Consider the following 22,582-nt stretch of genomic DNA (forward strand, 5'->3'; position numbering starts at 1 on the left):
CATCTCTGCATCAGCCTGTGACTGGGCAATCGTCCCCGAAGGGGGGAGCCCAGCTGAGGCTTCTGCGTCCGACTGGACAAGCCCGCTCTCCGATGCTGCGCTCGAGAGCTCATCAGCTTCGCGGGCTCCGAACAAGAGGCCAGACTCGCCGTGAGATGAGCCGGCGGACTCATCCAGAAGCCTGATTGGGGCAGACGAGCATGCTGGGGAATGGGAGGTCCGCGGGGGGATACCCGGCGGAGGCGATCCCATTGGGGTCCCCAAATCACCCCCAGTGCTAGCCGCGCTGGCCTCAAACCCGTAGGTAGAAGGACCGAGGCGGGAAGCTGCTGGGGTGACATGGTCATGTTCTCGCAGTGAGAACATGAACCATCCACGAATGCTGCCTCCGTGTGGGTCATGCCCAGACACGACAGACAGCAATCATGACCATCTGAAGTTGAGAGGTAACGGCCGCAACCAGGAATAACACACAATCGGAAAGGCATCTTTAAAAAGACGTTCCGTGTGTGCCGCACTTTTAGAGAAATATACTCTTTTAGAGAAATATACTCTTTCAGAAAATACAGTCTCTTTTTTCTGCCGAAGTGCCCAGGGGCGTTCTCTGCAGTGCACCAGTGTAGAGGAGGGAGAAGCCGCTGAAATGCGCTGTCAGATCCAGCAGAGGTGAATGAACAGTAGGAATTCAGCTCAATGAGCATGAGTGTTTGGCTCCTTTTATACCTGTATGTCCGGGGGAGTGGCATGCAAATATCACTCACCAATTTTCATTGGCCTTTTATCAAAGACCAGAGGTGTCTCGGCCTCCAAAGAGTGACCCATAGTGTCACTACATCGACACAACGTCGAGTGAGTGACAGATAGGGAAGTTAAAATCTCCCCCTTCATCCCTGCTTGACTTTAGTGAAATGAAGCCGTGTCACTTAAAAGATAAAAATGTATTGGAAAAAAAATCTATATTTTTTTACATTTTTGCTCTGGTAATTAAACAGCAGTGTCAAAATTGCAGACTTTTGCAGCATCCCACAGCACAGCACAGCACAGCACAATGAAGAAATAAGGAATTTTGGTCACAAACATGGCGGCGCGGTCATACAGTGACATCACATGAAACAGGTCAATAAGAAGTTTTTAGGCACTTTGCTTTTCGTTTTGTCTTGCAACACCTTTTAAACATGGCAAAACCACTGCGATGCATGGCCTTTTGAGGCTTATTGCGTTAATTAAAGGAACAGTTCACCAAAACTTTGGAATACAAAACATTATCCAATTGGACTACTTTTATAATACTTTTAGCCATTGTATTGAAATGACAGAATGAAATATTAATACAAATTTCTCCTTTTGGTCCCGTATAAGAAAGGTAGTCACGTGGGTTTGGAACAACATGATGGTGAGTTAATAATGACTTTGAATTTTCCTCTTTGGGTGAACTATCCATTTAATTAAAGGAATATTCCAGGTTCAATACAAGTTGAGCTCAATCAACAGCATTTTTGGCATAATATTAATTACCACAAAAATTTATTTCGACTCATCCCTCCTTTTCTTTAAATAAAATCTGGGTTTCAGTGAGGCACTTGCAATGGAAATAAACATTAAAATACACACTGTTTCAAAAGTATAGCCACAAGACATAAACAATGTGCATGTTGACATGATTTTGTTATGATTAAATCACTTAATAACCTTTTCTTAAAAAGTTATAAAAGTTGTAAAGTTATAGCCAATTATATAACTTCGTTGCCATGACGATGTAATGACAACAAACCCTAAAACCCTAAAATGACTGTAAAAAAATGACAATTTAAACAACTTTATGTCTCAAATAGTAAATGAGTTTTAACAGAAGAATTAATGTAAGTGCTTTTATATATTATAAGCTTCACATTCACTTCCATTGTAAGTGCTTCACTGTAACTTCGATTTTTGCTTCTTCTTTTTTTTAAAGAAAAGGAGGGACGAGTCTAAATGATTTTTTGTGGTAATCAACATTATGCCACAAATGCTGTCGATTGAACTTAACTTGCATTGAACCTGGAATATTCTTTTAACACTCGTGCTGTTTTTGTATATTTATGACCCCTGGTTTATGAAAAAAACAAAAATGTAATAAATTATCTGAAGCTGTGCTTGAGCTGATGGGTCTTTTCTCTACCTTGGAGTTGATGAAAGCATGAATGGTGAGCAGTTCAGTGGTTCTCGGTTCCACCAGGCTCAGATATTTCATGATGTTACTGTCCCTGATACCAGACGAAGAGCCCAAGTCATCCTCCAGCGCTTGGTCACAATCAAGCTTATCAAACAAACTGTCCATCCCTAGAATCACACCAATACATTTAATGGTTTACTTTATGAACGTTATCATCTTCTATGGCTAAATATGTTAATGTTTGGTCTAGGGCTTAAGTTGATCCATGTTAAGTTGACTTGACTAGTACCTGTTTTTATCTGGTCAAGGATCTTGCTGATATCATCAGCCTGGGCTTTATACTGTTGAGCTTGTTTTTCACACTCTTTCTGTAAATTCCTAACCCGTTTCAATTCCTCTTGATATTTCTGTTCCTGCTGGAGACCTTCCATATGAAACTGCTTCATCTCTTCTCCAATCTAGAACAGCATCAGGAAAGATAACTCAATGCAATCAAACAGAAAACAAATGGAGACAAGAGTGGAATGGTCTTATATGTTTGCAGTACTGTTGCGTTTTGGCTTTGGTAATAATTTTCAAAGATGGGTCAAATTATTGTACTGGAATCCAATTGCAGAAATTAGAACAAATAACACAATTTCGAACCCTTTCCAATTATATCGGGGCACACGGCAGGGCTGCCCTCTGTCACTGATGTTATTTATCTTAGCATTAGAACCCTTGGCTGTTGCGATCAGATGTCACCCTCTTATTAAGGGAATCCAAGCAAGAAACCTGGAACACCGCATAGCATTATATGCAGACGACACTTCTTTTTTTGTCTAACCTTAGTAGGACTATCCCAGCCCTATTAAAATTAACTGAAAGATTTGGGAAGTTTACAGGTTAAAAAAATAAACAAATCCAAATCATCTATTCTTTTTCTTAACACTCAAGACAGGCTTTGCCCTAATCCAACATCAATTTATTAATGCATTAGTGGATTCAAGTATCTAGGTATAGTCATCACTCCACTATTAAGCAGTCTGCCCTCTGCAAATTACGACCCAGTCATAACTCTGAATGTCTGAATAGGTGGCTTTCTCTTCCAATTTCCTTGATAGGTCATATAAATATTATAAAGATGAATATTCTCCCAAAATTTTTGTATTTGTTTCAATCTATCCCATTTGCTCACCCTTCTGACTTTTTTCCAATATGGAATTTTTTTTTCTAGTTTATATGGAGAAATAGGCATCCAAGGCTTCGGTTAACCCTGCTGTATCTCCCTTATGACAGAGGGGGTCTTCGTCTACCAAACCTGCTATGATATTACTGGTCTGCCCAATTGGCAGCAGCATTCTTCTGGTTCTCTGCACAGCTGCAATTACCCTAAGTTAGAATTGGAGTCTGAAGCTGCAAAGGGGCGTGATCTGGTTTCGTACATGTATTCTGATTCCTGCATGAATACGAAGAATCCTTTTGTTAAAAATACACTTTTAATATGGAATGAGGCGCAGCAGGCATTAGGAGGAGTTCCGGCTCTCTCTTGCTTCTCTTCCATTTGGGGGAATGCACATTTTAGACCAGGGAAAAATGATATGGGGTTTAAACAGTGATTCCAAAAAGGCATTCGTGTGGTCGTGGATTTGTTTGAGGACGACATGTTATCTTTTAGTGGCCTTCAAAGAAATGTGGCATTCCTCAGTCTCATTTCTTTTTTTTCTTTTTAAAAAAAATATGTTCTCCACTTTTCTCCCCAATTTGGAATGCCCAATTCCCAATACACTCTAAGTCCTTGTGGTGGCGTAGTGACTTGCCTCAATCCGGGTGGTGGAGTACGCATCTCAGTTGCCTCCGTGTCTGAGACCGTCAGCCCGCGCATCATATCACGTGGCTTGTTGAGCGCGTTACTGTGGAGACATAGCACGTGTGGAGGCTTCACGCTATTCTCCGCGGCATCCACACACAACTCACCACGCACCCCACCGAAAGCGAACCACATTATAGCAAACACGAGGAGGTTAACCCAATGTGACTCTACCCTCCCTAGCAACCGGGCCAATTTGGTTGCTTAGGAGACCTGGCTGGAGTCACTCAGCATGCCCTGGATTTGAACTCATGACTCCAAGGGTGGTAGTCAGCATCTTTACTCGCTGAGCTACCCAGCCCCCCCCCCCAGTCTCATTTCTTTAAATATTTACAAGTTCGTAGATTTAAGCTGATTCAATTTAACAGGATAATGAGAACTTATATCACTCCTGTAAAGATAAATAAATTCAATTCTAAAATTCCAGATGTGTGTTACAAGTGACAAAGTCATAGGGGAAACCTAATCCACTGTATGAGGGAATGTGAAGAGATTAAAACATTCTGGAAGGAAGTAATAGGAGTTATTTCCGAAATTGTCTCTAAACCTATTCCACTTGCTCCTGAACTATGTGTCTTGGGCTTACTACCTGGATGCTCACCTTCGTCTAAGTTGGAAACCAAAACTATTGACATCTGCTTAGTTCATGCAAGATGCCTAATTGCACTTTACTGGAAGAATAGTACACACCCTTCTAGTAGCTACTGGACGAAAGAATTGGCACACTGCCTTGCATTAGAAAAAATAACAATCAACCATAAAATTTTATAAAATTTGGGATCTCTTCCTAAGTTTTCTGGAAAATATTACACAAATACAGGAGACACAAGATTCCTCTCACACCACTCACTAATTATTCTATGTAATAATTGCATTTGAGTTAAATAATGTCTATGTATATATTGACTTTTGGAGTTGTCATTCACCTTTACATACCTTCCTATGGGTGCCAATGCTCTGAATGGAGTATATCTTATATGTTTATGCTTGTGGATTGATAATAAGATGCTGTGGGAGGGGAGAGGGATATATGTTTATGTATGTTGATGTTAATGTTGACTGTATGGATGTTTTGTCTATAAAATTACAAGACAGGTTTAAAAAGAAAGAAAGAAAGTAATACACATCTGGGATGGCATGAGGGTGAGTAAATGATGAGAGAATTTTCATTTTTGGGTGAACTATCCCTTTAAGATGAATTAGGATTTTTCGCATAAGGGTGTTTCTCAACTTCGGGCAATTTTAAGGCATATTTCAACTTTTTACCTTTTGTTATCTAAAGGTCACATTAAAGCTGACTTCGAAAACTTTTTTACCAGTCCTTCGTTTAATTTTGGTACTTTTCAAATGCCATTTATGTATAGATTTGACTGTTTTAGCCTTGTCCCAGACCCCGACTTTCAACATTAAACTAAGACAATACATTATATAAATAAAAATGACTACATGTTTAAAACTATGATAATCTAAACAAAGAGTTTATCTATTGTGTGTAAATTATTTCCATCAATTTTTAAAAAATTACGACTACACCAAACAAGTTTTTAAAAACAAACTTAGTGTTCTTGTTAACCAAGTCAACAACAGTGTCAAAGAAGAGCATGCTTGAGATGAAACCTGAGATCTAAGTGATGTAAGTGATGCTTGAAGAAAACAAAGAAAATTCAAGGTAAATATCACTTGTGAGCAGCGTCAACTGTAATTTTACAAATTACCAAATTATGCAAAAGTATAAAAATATTGTTTAACTGTGTGTATTTAGGATACATAAAATAATAGCTATGAAATTAGCCTTAACAAGCCAAAGGAATTGGCCATTTTATTTCGAAAACGTTATAAATGTCATTTTTATCAGCGTCATTTCCACCACAGAATTTCTGAGATGTGCTGGAAATGACACTGTGGTGGGAATTTTCATGACTTTCAGAAATAATGACACAAATCTCCTGTGATGCATTTACATACACTGTTGCACATTGCTAGTCAAAAAAAAAAAAAAAAAAAGTGACAAATGTTTTAACAAGACTTTACTTTCTAGAAGTAAAAAAAAACCCCACCCATAAATCACATTCACAACTTAAATGAGAACCCAGCTAGTGATAGTGTTTTGGGTTTTTCCTTTGATTCTCACACTGACCTGTTGGATTTCTTCTCTCAGTTTCTCAGCTTCTGCATTCTGTTCATTCACATAGTTGAAGAGAGCAAAATTTCTGTCCTCAGCTGGGCAAAAATAACAACATAATCAGACATATCATAACATTATCTGCCAGTCACAAAACTGGGCTACTACTACTACTAATCATATTCCAGAAACATAAATCATTCCAGAAATGACTGATAAAATGAAGTAGTGACACTAAGAAAAAAATGTATTTACTGTATACTGGTCATTCACACATTGACGAGCCAATGAAAATGTATCTCCCATATTAGAAGACCAGCAAACTGAGATATGAAAGAATGGCGTGACATTGCTAGTGCTTTAATCAGCCAATGTCAAAAAATGGAAATTAAATTAAAAAGGAAATCTTAATCCAATCTCTGCATAAATCATAATACATTACAGAGAAAGCTCACCCTGAATGAACTTTGTAACCAACGTCTCTAAATCATCTTCTCCAGTCACTCTCTGGATTCGTTGGAACACCTCTTCCAAAGTGTCCATAGTCTCCACACCAGGATCTGCCTTCCTTTGCTCCTTCATCTCTGCGATCATCATCATCATAAAAACAATACATGAACTTTCCAGAAATGAAACTATTTGGATTTATCTATCAATAGAGCGCAGCAGTCTGGTACCATGAGTAAAAGTACCATTTAATAAATAGTTTTATTTTTTGACATTGTTTTAAGTTCGATTATGTCATTCGCAATGCTTCATAGGATTGTAGTTCATTAAAGATATTAAGTATACAGTTCATTTCTCTTTTTGTCAAAGTTTCACATTTATAATGTTGTGATTCACCTCAGAGCTGGTGTGTTTGCTTCATGGCTTGGAACTCTTTTATGAAAGATTTTATAAAATCTCTATGTTAGAAATGAATGGGAAAAATACTTCCAGAACCAAGGTGGCTGAAAAAGTGGGCGTGCATTGTTGCACTCTGTTAATCAATTGTGATGTATTTTGATGATTTTAAGGATAAATGGCTTGAAAACCAATCTTACAGTCAACATGAAATACCATTCACAGCCCCTTTTACTTTTGTAATGTGATGTAATTACGAGTGAAACAAGATATTCAAAAATGAAAAATGTAGGCGGAACTTGATGTCCATCAAGAACTGATTGGATTGTACAAAGTGGGTGTTACATTCCAGAACTGAGCCAAACGATTGGAGGGGAGGGCACTGGTGACTTCAGTAAAGCCGTTTCAGACATGGAGCAAGTTATTACGAAAACATTTAGAATAATGTGTGCCGAGAACTAAAAATATGTATTAAGAAAGTTAATTGGATCAATTTTGATTACATGTTGACTTGAGGTAGTCCTAATGGGAATCCTTCTATACTTCCTATCATAACATGCATCATTTCAGAAAAACTGAACACCGGCAACTCTGAAAACAATTCTCGGTTATAATTCTTGGCTGACATTATTCTTTTGTTTCTCTTTCTCTCTCCCTCCTTCTTCATTGTCTTCTGGCTTGTTCTCACCATGTCTGCGATTCATTTCCTGTCCATCGTCCTGGATGCTCCTCTCATTACTCTTGGTGGTCATGAACTCCTTGAGTCTGCGTTCATTGGCGAGGACTCTCTCCAGCTCCTTCATTTCAGCTGTGTACTGTGTAAGATCCTTCACTGCTTTTTCCTTCATCATGCTCATTTTAGTCTGAGCCTCCACTCTAGAACACACACACACACACATACACACACACACACACACATGTTGGTGCGGCTATCCTTATGAGGACTCTCCATAGACATGATGATTTTTATACTGTCCGAACTATAGATTCTGTCCCCTAAACCTACCCCTAAACCTAACCCTCACAAAAAACTTTCTGCATTTTTACATTTTCAAAAAAACATTGTTTAGTATGTTTTTTAAGCGATTTGAATTATGGGGACACTAGAACATTTATAGCATAATACCCTAGTAATTACCAGTTTGTAACCTAAAAAAATGTCCTCGTAAACCACCTAAACCCACCCACACACACACACACACACCAGAGAATTAGAATTAGTCTTCAAAGTAACAATTACGGCTGCACAGTCCAAGAAAAAAAATAAATACAATTACTAGGGGTAGAAAAATAATAATTCTGCATTATAATTATAATTATAATTATAATTTTATTTATTTATCACACATTATACATTTTGCACATATAGAGTGAAATTCTTTTTTCACATATCCCAGCTAAGCTGGGGTCAGAGCGCAGGGTCAGCCATGATACGGCGCCCCTGGAGCAGATAGGGTCAAGGGCCTTGCTCAAGGGCCCAACAGTGGCATCTTGGCAGTGCTGGGGCTTGAATCCCCAACCTTCTGATCAGTAACCCAGAGCCTTAACCGCGAAGCCACCACTGCCCCCATTACAAACAATATGAAATCAAAATTGACCCCATTTAGTTTCATTATAAATGTCTTGGGTCTTTTTTGTGCAACTTGTGTTGTGTTGTGATTCATCACAGAATGTTATTCTTTTTTTCATCAGAGGTCACTGACAAATAAGGTTGTCCAAGAAATCCTTTAAAAATCTACTTTAAGGCTACATCCACTTTAATCCAGAAACATTTGAAAACGGCGTTTTTGTTTTCGAAACTCTCTCCGTCCACACTGCTATTTTTAAGCATTTTCCAAAAGTTGCTCATTTGCACTGAAACGTATGAAAATGCTTAAATCCCCTTACTGCACATGTGAAAAAACACTATTCCATGTATGGTCTGAAACGCAATTGTCCTCGTGTTCCACCACCGGACAGCAATTCATAGTAAACTTCCCGTCGACTTTCATCACGTCATGCAATGTGAATGTTGTACAAGTAACATTTATCTTTAACAATGCTATCAAAGAAGAAAGCAGGCACAACAACACCGCTAATAATTGGGCCACCATCTTGATTGTTTTGGGTTGAAATGGACTACATGACTGCGCCAAATCATAACAAATACATCATTCTTTTTGAATATCTCCATTTTCCCTGTCCACACAACAACGTGAAGTCACTGGTTTCAAATGCATATCCACTTGGGAGAGCTTTTTCAAAAAGTTCAGTTTTCACTGGAAAAAAACGCCATCTAAGACCACATCCACACTAATAAGTTTTCGTTTGAAAACACATTTTTGTTCTACATTTTAGCCTTCTGTCTACAGTAAGACAGCCTTTTTGACAGTGAAAAATAAGCTTTTCTAAAATGCTCTCTCAAGTGGATAAATTTAAAATGTCGTCTTCGTACTGTAGTGTGGACAGGGATAACGGAGATATTTGAAAACAATAACGTATTTGTTGGGATGTGATATAGTCATGTGATCCAAAACAATCAAGATGGTGGCCCATGTTGTAGCAGCATTGTTGTGCCTGACCTTCACATTGCATTTCTTTTTCTTTTTTTTTTCTTTTTTTTGATTTTTCCCCTTTTTCACCCAATTTGGAATGCCCAATTCCCAGTGCGCTTTTAAGTCCTCGTGGTGGCATAGTGATTCGCCTCAATCCGGGTGGCAGAGGATGAATCCCAGTTGCCTCCACGTCTGAGACCATCAAACCGTACATCTTATCATGTGGCTTGTTGAACGCGTTGCCACGGAGACATGGCGCGTGTGGAGGCTTCATGCCATCCACCGTGGCATCCGCGCTCAACTCACCATGTGCCCCACCGAGAAAGAACCATATTATAGTGACCACGAGGAGGTTACCCCATGTGACTCTACCCACCCTAGCAACCGGGCCAATTTGGTTGCTTAGGAGACCTGGCTGGAGTCACTCAGCACACCCTGGGATTCGAACTAGCGAACTAGCGAACTCCAGGGGTGGTAGCCAGTGTCTTTTACCACTGAGCTTCCCAGGCCCCCCACATTGTGTTTCTTCAAAGGCGAAGGGACGTTAACTCGGAATTGCTGTCCGGAATTGCGTTTCAGAACGTACACTGAACGGTGATGTTTTGCAAGCGCAGTAAGGGGATTTAATAGTTTCATACGTTTTAGTGTAGACAAGCAACTTTTAGAAAATGCTTTTCAAAGGTATCCGGATTATTAAGGATCGAGCCTCAGTGTGGATGGTTGGCCAATATGTAGAGAAAAATATGTATTTTAAATGAAAGTGTATTAGTGTGGACGAGGCCTAAATCATATGTACCAAGTTTGTAGAAATGTAATCTTTGTGTCCATGCTAGTTTTATACATTTTTTAAAACATTATAGTATTTTAAATAAAAATTATTTAATGACTTCAAAAATGCTGAGTGGTGTAACCATCGAGTAAAAGGTATTAAAATACTTTCCTTGCAAATTGAATACACATAAATGTACAAAATGTAAAAAAAAAAATACATAAAAATAAAACATTTTGAGTCACCAATATCAAGAAGTTTCCTAAGGGTTACTCCACTTGATCTAAACAAAGGGTGTCTTTTCATAAAAATGTCAAACTTCTGATTTCTTTTTTTTTTTAAACTTCACACTGTCACGAGGGTCTAAAAGGGTCTTTGTTTTATGGTTTTCTTGTAACATGACAAAAAAGGACTACCTGCATGTTGGTTACACCATCTGACATTGGCCATGTACACACTACAAAGTTTCAGGAGTGACAATGACATTTAAATGCGGGAGTGAATCCCCTAAATTTTCATTCCAAGTGTGTACAGAATACAGAACTAAAGAAATAATAATAAAAGATGATTCCAAATTACTTATGCCAACACTTCTTTTTTCAAGAATTTCAGATTTTAATTTGAGCTGTCTCTGGACGGTTACACCACTTTTTTTAATTCCCTTTGACACTTTAATTCCCTGAAAAAATGACAAAATGACTTTGAACTCAGAAATTTAAAACATGTTGTATGCTTTAAAAACATGCATTTTTAATGTATTTTTTAATAACTTCTGGACAAAGAAATTAGCATCACGTCATTGACCCATATACACTATCTCTCATACATCTATACATTTTACTTACAATCTTTATAACCCAAGGATCACTCTGGATTGCGTTGTGAAACCCATTTTATGTTGTACGTTTCAAAGTAAATCTCTCACCTTGCATCATAAGCTGAGGTTGACATGTTGATAACTTCACCAATATCCTTGCGAATATCCTGCAGCACCTGAGAGAATGATAACAGTACCTTTGTTAACGTGTTCTGCCAACTGCCTTCAAATGCATGCTAGATCAAACCCCAGAACTGCCCGACCTTCTCCAGTTTGCGACGTAGCTGCTGGAATTGTACGCGCTCCATGCGAAGTGTCTCGATTTCTTCTCGGAGCTGGCTGTTCTTAGTCAGATGTTCGTTAAAACGAACAAGAGCCTATGGGGCAAAGAGAAAAAAGAAATGACATGATAAACTGAGAATATAAATATAATATACAGGTGCATCTCAATAAATTAGAATGTCGTGGAAAAGTTCATTTATTTCAGTAATTCAACTCAAATTGTGAAACTCGTGTATTAAATAAATTCAATGCACACAGACTGAAGTAGTTTAAATCTTTGGTTCTTTTAATTGTGATGATTTTGGCTCACATTTAACAAAAACCCACCAATTCACTATCTCAAAAAATTAGAATATTTTGACATGCCAATCAGCTAATCAACTCAAAACACCTGCAAAGGTTTCCTGAGCCTTCAAAATGGTCTCTCAGTTTGGTTCACTAGGCTACACAATCATGGGGAAGACTGCTGATCTGACAGTTGTCCAGAAGACAATCATTGACACCCTTCACAAGGAGGGTAAGCCACAAACATTCATTGCCAAAGAAGCTGGCTGTTCACAGAGTGCTGTATCCAAGCATGTTAACAGAAAGTTGAGTGGAAGGAAAAAGTGTGGAAGAAAAAGATGCACAACCAACCGAGAGAACCGCAGCCTTATGACTGTCCAGCAAAATTGATTCAAGAATTTGGGTGAACTTCACAAGGAATGGACTGAAGCTGGGGTCAAGTCATCAAGAGCCACCACACACAGACATGTCAAGGAATTTGGCTACAGTTGTCGTATTCCTCTTGTTAAGCCACTCCTGATCCACAGACAATGTCAGGGGCTTCTTACCTGGGCTAAGGAGAAGAAGAACTGGACTGTTGCCCAGTGTTCCAAAGTCCTCTTTTCAGATGAGAGCAAGTTTTGTATTTCATTTGGAAACCAAGGTCCTAGAGTCTGGAGGAAGGGTGGAGAAGCTCATAGCCCAAGTTGCTTGAAGTCCAGTGTTAAGTTTCCACAGTCTGTGATGATTTGGGGTGCAATGTCATCTGCTGGCGTTGGTCCATTGTGTTTTTTGAAAACCAAAGTCACTGCACCCGTTTACCAAGAAATTTTGGAGCACTTCATGCTTCCTTCTGCTGACCAGCTTTTTAAAGATGCTGATTTCATTTTCCAGCAGGATTTGGCACCTGCCCACACTGCCAAAAGCACCAAAAGTTGGTTAAATGACCATGGTGTTGGTGTGCTTGACTGGCCAGCAAACTCACCAGACCTGAACCCCATAGAGAATCTATGGGGTATTGTCAAGAGGAAAATGAGAAACAAGAGACCAAAAAATGCAGATGAGCTGAAGGCCACTGTCAAAGAAACCTGGGCTTCCATACCACCTCAGCAGTGCCACAAACTGATCACCTCCATGCCACGCCGAATTGAGGCAGTAATTAAAGCAAAAGGAGCCCCTACCAAGTATTGAGTACATATACAGTAAATGAACATACTTTCCAGAAGGCCAACAATTTACTAAAAATGTTTTTTTTATTGGTCTTATGATGTATTCTAATTTTTTGAGATAGTGAATTGGTGGGTTTTTGTTAAATGTGAGCCAAAATCATCACAATTAAAAGAACCAAAGACTTAAACTACTTCAGTCTGTGTGCATTGAATTTATTTAATACACGAGTTTCACAATTTGAGTTGAATTGCTGAAATAAATGAACTTTTCCATGACATTCTAATTTATTGAGATGCACCTGTATATATAGTCTTGTCGCAGTATTCGGTTGCTAAATCACTGCAATGTAAAGCCAAATCTTATAAAGGGATACTACACCAAAAAAAATAAAATTTTGTCACAATTTACTCACCCCCAAACCAGCGTGCCACTGTGAATGAGCTTCTCTCATAGCACTCATGAACACGCAACGGACATCCAGAGTTTCACAAAAAAATTTACTTAACCGAAATAAACATTTTTGCCTTCAGAAGACTTGGAATATGATGCACAAGCTGTACAGACTACTTTTAAGATACTTTTGGGTCCTCTTTAAGCTCAGTGTGAGTCACTATAGTGAGTCACTAACCACTACCATTGTATGGAAAAGACAGACCGAGATATACATTTAAACATCTCCTTTTGTTTTCCACATTAGAAAGTCATATGGGTTTGGAATGGCATGAAGGTGTGTAAATTATAACAGAACTTACATATTTGGGTGAACTATCCCTTTAAAGGGGTCATGACATGAGAATAAAATTTTTCTTAATCCTTTAACATGTAACAGTTTATTTTACTATAAAAACAAGACTGTAAGTTTCAGAACTCAAAAATTCCTCAGTACAAAAAGAGCATTTATTTAAACTAAGCTGCAAAAATGGCTACTTTGTGATGTCACACAGATGAATACATCAGCACATGACTGCCTCTACAGCAATACGTCAACGCCTACTTTTACATCATCACACCCTTGGTCCACCCATTGGCGTTCAGTCAGAAAGGTGAAGAGAAGAGAAGAGAACAAGACAGATAGGCATACTATTTCTCTGCACCAAAAGGGACTTACAAAGGAAACCTTCTTGTGCCCATCTGAACTATTATTAAAAAATCTTCTACATAAACTTTCAATAGACAAACTGCTTTGACTGTTATCGAAGCAGTTTGAGACGCTTTTAAAAGTTATAACTCAAGGAGATCCCAATTCTGCGTCCTGCTGTTTTGAGAAAAAATGTGTCCTGGAAGTGGTTTTGCACCCATCTGCACTATTTTTAATTGTTGGTCTTTGTAAATATGCGTGAGATGGACGTCTTTGACCATTTTGATGCATTTCCGGTGATGTGAGCCGTGTTTTAAGAGCGGTTCAAGCTCTACTGTTCTGTTCTGCTCCATTCCACTGCTGCCGCTGGCTGGGAAAACTGTATCTCGTCCAGAGTAAACAGACGATGGAAGATTTGAGATGTCGCGCCTGTGCAGACCAGCGTCTCTGCTTTGGCCTCTGCTGAAGCATCCCAACATCAGGAAATAGTGACTGAAGCTTAACAAAGTTCCTGATCGCATCAGTGCAGGATGATATGTGTGTGCGTCATTTTTCACCATGGATTGTATTATGTGTGTTCAGCACATTTCAGTGTGTATTATGTGTGTTTTCGGCTCATATCAGTGTGGATTGCTTGTAAACCAGTCACAATATGATTGAAGAAACATATAAGATGAGGCAGACAAAAACACTATCGGACTAGACCGCAAGTAATCAATTCTTTACATGAATGTTTCATATGTCATGACTGTTTGATATTTGTAGTTTATAGTGCTGCTGTGCTTGAGTGAACAATTTGATATGTTTGGATGAAATGTGTTGGGTGTGTGTTATGTATAAACCCTGATTTTTTGTTTTGTTTTTGTTTTTTATTGTTGTAGAGATGGCTCATTCTCTTCCAGTTGAGTTTCAGATATATATGGCTGTATTTTAGGGGCTGCACAATGTTAGCCAATCATAACAGTGGCCGTTTATATTGAAGTTTAAAAGAGGCGCTGAGGCCAAAACCGAGCGTTTAAGGCAAATGGCCAGAGACTTTTAATATATTAAAATGATAATATATTACTAAATTATGACTGTTTTGGTGAAGAAAAAACATTGCTAACATTATAAGTGGACCTCAGGGAAATTAATACAATTATTTAAAAAAGAGTATGTCATGACCCCTTTAAAGATTTTCTTGTGAATTATTCCTTCACAAATGTCACACCACTTACACAAAGAGCAAATATTTATTACAGCCCACATTTAAGGAAAGCTAACACATACAACTGCATGCATAAATATTTGTTTCTCCGTTTACCCGGTCCAGTTTGTTTTCCAGTATGTGTGTGGCTTTCTGAGTGTGAGGGGTCTGAGACTTATGGCTGTGAGAAGCTGTGATCTCTCCTCTCCTCAGCTCCACCAACTTTTTCTCCACACTCAGGATCTGAAGACACAATGCACACAATCCCTTTAAGATGGAGTATATATATATATATATATATATATATATATATATATATATATATATAGATATAGATATATACACTAATGAGCCAAAACATTATGACCACTCACATGTCAAGCGAATAACATTGATCATCAACTAATAAGGCCATATGTGAAGGTCTGGGTAGATTAGATGGCAAGCGGACAATCAATTCTTGTAGTCAAGTTGAATGCAGGAGAAATGGGCCAGAGTATAGACCTGAGCGACTTTGACAAGGGCCAAATTGTTATGGCCAGACGACTGGGTCAGAGCATCTCTGATAGAGCAAGGCTTGTGGGGTGCTCCTGGTCAGCAGTGGTGAGTACCTACCGACAGTGGTCCGAGGAAGGACAAACCGCCTAAGGCTCATCGATATGCGAGGGCAACAAAGGCTATCCTGTCTGGTCCGAAGGTCTAATGTGGCAAAAGCCACGGAACATTTTAATGATGGTAACGGGAGGAATGTGTCACAACACACAGTGAATCGCACCCTGCTGCATATGGGGCTGCGTAGCCGCAGACCGGTTAGAGTGCCCATGATAACCCCGTCCACCATCGAAAGCGCCTTCAATGGGCACAGGAGCGTCGGAACTGGACCTTGGAGCAGTGGAAGAAGTTCGCCTGGTCTGATGAGTCCCGTTTTCTTTTACATCACTTGGACAGCCGTGTATGTGTGCGTTGTTTACTTTGGGAAGTGATGGCACCAGGATGCACTGTGGGAAGACGACAAGCCGGTGGAGGGAGTGTGATGCTCTGGGAATGTTCTGCTGGGAAACCCTGGGTCAGGCCATTCATCTGGACGTCAGTTTGACACGTGCTACCTACCTAAACCTCATTGCAGACCAGGTACACCCCTTCATGGCAATGGTATTCCCTGATGGCAGTGGCCTCTTTTAGCAGAATAATGCGCCCTGCCACACTGCACACATTGTTCGGGAATGGTTTGAGGAACATGATAAAGCATTCAAGGTGTTGCCCTGCCCTCCAAATTCCCCAGATCTCAATCCAATTTAGCATCTATGGGATGTGCTGGACCAACAAGTCTGATCCATGGCAGCTCCACCTCGCAACTTACAGGACTTGAAGGATCTGCTACTAATATCTTGGTGCCAGATACCACAGGAAAACTTCAGGGGTCTTGTAGAGTCCATGCCTCGGCGGGTCAGCACTGTTTTGGCGGCACGCAGAGGACCAACATCATATTAGGCAGGTGGTCATAATGTTTTAGCTCATTGGGGTACTGTATATATACTATATACATATACTGTATATACTGTATATATTGTGTTTGTGATTTGTGTGTTAGAGGATAATATGCACCTCTTGTTCCAGCTCTGCCTGGGTCTGTCTCTCTATCTCCAGTTGCTCATCTAGATCATCTCGCTGGTCCAGGAGCGATCGCAGACTCTGGGCGTCCTGACTGTCGCTCTGTTTGCGCGTCTGGCATTCCACAACACGCAGAGATCGCAACAACTCCTCCTGCTCCTCACGCAGCTTGGAAATCTCCTGCCTGCAGACATGTAAACATATAAGAGAAAACATAGATAGATTAATAAATAGATAGATAGATAGACAGATACAGTATTAGTTTTGGGACTAACCGCTGTTTGCGGATAATTTCTTGTGACTGGATGCTGTAGGCCTGTCGATCTCCTTCTGTGATACGAAACTGTCGCTGAAGCTTTCCTATCTCTGTCTCGGCTGGATTACACACACACACACACACACACACACACACACACACACGTGCGCACAGACCAGATAGGTATTGTTTCATAAGAACATTTATCTGTATAGTTACAATTCCTTAATGTTAGTTAATTAGTCCACATCATATGCATACCAATTCCATCAAAGTCCATGTCAACGCTGTCAGAGAGGACGCTGACCGCTGATCTTCCTCGAGCCATAATGATGATAAACAGCACAGTAACTGAACCCTGGGGAAACTGCAAATGAGGCCTAAAAAATAATTATCAGCAACTAATAAAACTTTATTTTGCATTTGACATTTTACTTTGTATAATGGTAGTAATTCTTGTCATTTTTAAGAGCATCTTAAGATGCAAACAGTACACGCTGAAAGCATTTTTCCAGTAACTTTTCAGTAAAGGATGGATTAAATAGAGGCTAGCCTACGCAAACAACAGCCCAAGTAGTGTAATGAATGAATATTACTTATTAATTAATATTAATTCAAATGACTTTTTATTTCATTATTCATTTACAAAACCAGTATTAAAAAACATATAATGACTTGTTTTCGTAATTTCGATTTAATCCTCAAGTTAAAATTGGAAATTGGATTATTTGATTTCACTAATATATGGCTTGAATATTTGTTTGCACATATGGGTGGACTTGAAACGCCCCTTCTGATTGGTCAAGACCAGCGTCGTCTTCATCAATGCTGTGAGACAGAATAAAAGTTCTCTGCTGTTTAAATGAATTCGTCTCAGTTAATATTATATTCTTTACCATTTATGCTCCAAAACTCGCCACGTTTATTGTAGCTGAGCTATCTCTCTCATCAGACACAGTGCCTACACATGTCACATAACCATAAAATGTTCACTTAATGCAGACAGGGTTTCGTCTTCATGAGATTCAGCATTAGGACAATCATTGCCACATAAAGAAATTGATAAGAGTGACACACACAAGCACACACATACACACACACACACACACACATATGCACACACACACACTCACACACACACACACACATACGCACACACACACACACACATATGCACACACACACACACACACACACACACACACACACACACACACACACACACACACACATGCACACACATGCACACACACACACACACATATTATGTGTTTATTAAGATTAATCCCTCGCTCTGTATGCCAAATGTCTTTTCACAGCTAACCTTCATTTACAAGTGGTACCATGCAGTGGTGTAGTCCTACCAAAAAAGTGGTTTACTATTACCCAGTCCATGTTCGTCTGACCGGGAGGTTGGGGGGAATGGTCTGTTATACGCTGCGTAATCTGTGTACAGGAAGTGGCGAAACTGCAACTCTGCAAATATGGGTCATTCCTACAGTTCGGTGACATTCCAGCTTTTGAAACATTATTTTACAAGTATCTTAATGTTTCATCATTACAGGGACATGTTAAAGATTGTCATACTGGTCAAGCTAAATGACAAAAAAATTCAGATGTCCATCCAGTTAAATGGGTAGCATCAGCGTGGACAATAACAGGGTGGACATTCAGTGGACAAATTAGCCACTTCATGGTCTGTGATTGATATCTAACAAACATATTTGTAAACTAACATTGATGATTTTATTTCTGTTAGCATAAATACATATTTAATGTATATTGAAGTTTTAAAATTACATTTCCCACATATCTTCCCAATGTTATGCTTGACAACATATAACACCACAAAATAAAGGACAACATAAATAAAACGTCAAATAACAACAAAACAATAAAAAATAAAAAAATACATAAATACATTGCAGAATGGTTGATGTCCACCTCCATTGTGTGTGATGTCATTTCATAACATGTGTCTTCAACGAAAGGTCATAGTATCATCACATAACAGGGCGCGCAATAAATCAAAGGACAAACTAAAAAAAAAACCTCCACTATCAGTGTTAAAATTACTCATTTACCTCAAACTAATTAATTTTAGTTAGAGAATGTAATACTAAACTCTTAATCGTATGGGGAAAAAATATAAATCCAATGATTTAGCACTTATTTTTGTCAAAGATATTTGATGTGCAGTTTTGGTGACATGAGGAAATGACACAATACAATAGCTGAAAAGGATTCCAATTATTTAAAATTTAACTTTTAAGCCCACAGAAGTGTGTAACATTAGAAATAGTCTTTATTCTTTTTAACAAGCCTATTCAAATTGTAATCGGTTTAAATGAAACAATATAAATACCACACACACACGTGTACTGGGGACTTAAATGTCACTGAATTGTGAAATGACCCATTTTATACAGGCGCTCCTTCACACTGAAAAACAGCGTGGACGGACGTAAAAAAAAAACGTGTTCAGTGTGAACGTCCCCTACTAAACTTTAAAAGAAAAACGCTTTAATAAAATGACCAGGAAAAAGAGAGAAAGGGAGAGAAAAGGCTTTCTCCCCTCTCTCTCTCTCTCTCTCTCTCTCTCTCAAATTTTGTTAAAAATTCAAATTGGTTTATTGGCATGGCATACAGTAAGTACATATTGCCAAAGCATTACAAGAAAAACAAACAAGTGAATACAGTAAAATGGACATGAACAATAAGACAAATCAAAACTAGACAAGAAACAACTAAGGAAACAAAGACATGTAATTGTGCTCGACATATACAGTAAAATGTAAATAAATAAATAAATAAAATAATAATAATAATAAATAAATAACAGTAGACTAAACTGCTGAAACAGGTGCTGGATGTGTGTTCATTTCGTAGTTTGTGGCATTTGTTAATGTGAAGTGGGTCCTTCAACAAGTAAGATTTTCAGTTTGTCATTTTCACTGAGGTAATGAAACTCAGGGATAAGTTGTAATTTCATATATAATGAATAACGTTTGTGAGATGTGACACTAATAGGCAGAGATGACTTTGTGGATTGAGTTCTTGTGTTTTCAGTGCTTTATAAAGAAGGGTATCTTTTTTTTTCTCCCCAATTTGGCATGCCCAATTTCCAATGTGCTCTAAGTCCTCGTGGTGGCGTAGTGACTCGCCAAAATGTTATTTCACATTCCAAAGGTTGTAGTAAGTTCCTATTAGATAAACTGATTAACGACAGTGAGATTATTACAGTAAATCCAATAATATGAGTACAGTATTAGGTTATTTTAGGATAAACATCATAAAAATTCCTGAAAATGTTACTTTCACATTCCAAAGGTTATAGTAACTTCCCAGTGGATAGACTGACTAACTGTAAAAATCTCAGCTGTAGTAAGTCAGACTATCTACTGGGAACTTACTACAAACTCTGGAATGTGAAAATAATGTTTTCGTTAATTTTAGTGATTTTTTTCATAACATAAGTGAATACTGTACATTTATATGCACAGCCATCACTCTGGCGATCGACTAAAACCTATGTTTAACTTTTTGGTTTGTTTGTTTTATTTTTTAAATAACAATTTTTTTTAGATAGAACATGCAAGTCAGTAGTCAGATAAATGACTGCTCTGATGGCAGTGACATTTTAGTTGTGGGTTGAGTTTTCAGACGGTCCCTTACACACCATAGTCGAATATCCAACGAATATCGAACCTAGAACTTAGAACTTTACCCCACAGTTAAACGTAACCCTATGTCTTTACAATATAGGCATATGCTTCAATAGTCTTATGAATGTATGGTTGTTTTCATCATCTCATTTAAAACCATGTCTTTTCAAACCGGATCAATGACAGAAGGTTTATGTGTAGGGCTGTCTGATAAGTCTGGCTACTTGATGAGAGCGATAGCTCAGCTACAATAAACGTGGCGTGTTTTGGAGAATATATGGTAAAGAATGTAATATTAACTGAGACGAATTCATCTGAACAATTAAACAGCAGAGAACTTTTATTCTGTCTCACAGCATTGACGAAGACGACGGTGCAGCTTGACCAATCAGAAGAAAGGGGCGTTTCAGGCCACACCCATAAGTGCGAATCAAGTATTCAAGCCATATATTAGTGAAATCAACATAATCAAAATGCACAGTGTCCCGTGGCTGATTTTACAATGTCTTATTTTTAACTTGAGCATTAAATCGAAATGATGAAAAACAAATCATTATTTGTTTTTTAATATTAGTTTTGTAAACGAATAATGAAATAAGTCGTTTTTTGTTTTTCCGATTTTGAATTCCTAATTGAATATGAAATGAACGAATATACACAGATTGAGAAGTGATTCATTTGTCAAAAAATGATGTTCAAAACAAAAATCCTGAGGTATAGAAATAAATAAAGATGAAAACAATGAAGTTAAAATTCAAGTGAAGAATTCATGAAGAATTCATTTAAAAAAGATGAAGCAGAGGACAACGAAAGTGGCTAATTTCTATTTGCATAGAGCTCTTCTGTTGTGAGCAGTGTTGGGTAAGTTACTCTAAAAAAGTAATGACTAATTACATCTTCTACAGTGTAATTAGATTACTGTACTAATTACTCTGTCTGAAAAGTAATTACATTACTTAGTCCTAATTACTTTCTAAAACCCTTATCAACCTCAGGCAGATGAAAAATACAAGGATAGACATGAAACTGTTCTTTTAATTCTTTCAAATATATAATATAAAATCAAATAAATTATTCATGAACTGGCCAAAGAATTTAAGGGGGCAGTGTTAAATTAGAAAACATACATTTTAACATTAGACGTTAAATTTTGATTTTAAATTCGCTATTGTTTTATATAGAATTGTTCTAGAGTCTATACATTATTTAACACAATTACATCAGAAGTAACTGTAACTAAATTACTGAAAAAATAAGAGTAATCCCTTATTTTACTTTTTTCAATGAAAAAGTAATTTAATTACAGTAATTAATTACTTAGTAATGCATTACACACAACACAGGTTGTGAGTGACAATATTATTTGATTTCTGTTTATTCTGTTGCGTCGACTAACACAATAAGTACCATGGTAATACCATGTTTTTGGGCATGTACCATCTTACCGTGTAAATACCATCATATATAAATGTGGTAATCATTCAGTACTATTATAAACCTACTGATATATGACCTATATCATACGACACATACTTTTTATGTGATATTTCCCCCTGGGCTTTTATATTATATTTAAACTATGCTAATTTGATAAAATAATCAAGATGGATAGAACACTAGTCAAGCCTATACACATCAAAATCTATGCAATATGGTCGGGTAAATAATAACCATAAACGTTATCTTACCTTAAACACCTCTTATCAGTTTTCTGATGTCCTCCCCCGCTTTCATTTGGATAGAGTTGTTAGCAACCGTCTCTAAGGAAATAAAACTCGCTGCACGGACTGTAGATGACGTAGAGGATCTATAGGGGGCGCAATATCTCACAAAAGCCAGACTAGTGTGACTTTGAAGCTTTATTCTTGTTTTTAAATTCAAATAAATAAATAATTAAAAATAATATTACAATTCAATTTATAAGTAGTCAAACAAGAACGTACAAATATTCTGAAGTAACCGTCAGTATTATTTGTAATTCTTT

The 22,582-nt window shown here is 38.0% G+C and overlaps 1 protein-coding gene across 2 annotated transcripts in view; it reads right to left on the reverse strand.

Moving 5' to 3' along the window:
- LOC127426352 (outer dynein arm-docking complex subunit 1-like) overlaps positions 1-22,373 on the reverse strand; it is a 32,315-nt gene extending 9,942 nt beyond the window's left edge. The window contains exons 1-12 of one of the 2 annotated variants that reach the window (XM_051673109.1): positions 22,287-22,373; positions 17,195-17,300; positions 16,953-17,052; positions 16,672-16,861; positions 15,184-15,309; positions 11,350-11,463; positions 11,195-11,262; positions 7,655-7,842; positions 6,579-6,707; positions 6,139-6,221; positions 2,442-2,610; positions 2,159-2,319 (exon numbers count right to left, since the gene is read on the reverse strand). In XM_051673109.1, coding sequence (XP_051529069.1) covers positions 2,159-2,319; positions 2,442-2,610; positions 6,139-6,221; positions 6,579-6,707; positions 7,655-7,842; positions 11,195-11,262; positions 11,350-11,463; positions 15,184-15,309; positions 16,672-16,861; positions 16,953-17,052; positions 17,195-17,261 — 1,395 coding nt within the window. In that variant the 5' untranslated portion in view covers positions 17,262-17,300; positions 22,287-22,373. Of the gene's footprint in view, positions 1-2,158; positions 2,320-2,441; positions 2,611-6,138; positions 6,222-6,578; positions 6,708-7,654; positions 7,843-11,194; positions 11,263-11,349; positions 11,464-15,183; positions 15,310-16,671; positions 16,862-16,952; positions 17,053-17,194; positions 17,314-22,286 lie in introns of both variants that reach the window. The other variant, XM_051673108.1, reaches the window with a different exon arrangement.
- Positions 22,374-22,582: the final 209 nt, after the last annotated feature.

Source organism: Myxocyprinus asiaticus, chromosome 35 (genome assembly GCF_019703515.2).
Source record: "Myxocyprinus asiaticus isolate MX2 ecotype Aquarium Trade chromosome 35, UBuf_Myxa_2, whole genome shotgun sequence".
Lineage (NCBI taxonomy): Eukaryota > Metazoa > Chordata > Actinopteri > Cypriniformes > Catostomidae > Myxocyprinus > Myxocyprinus asiaticus.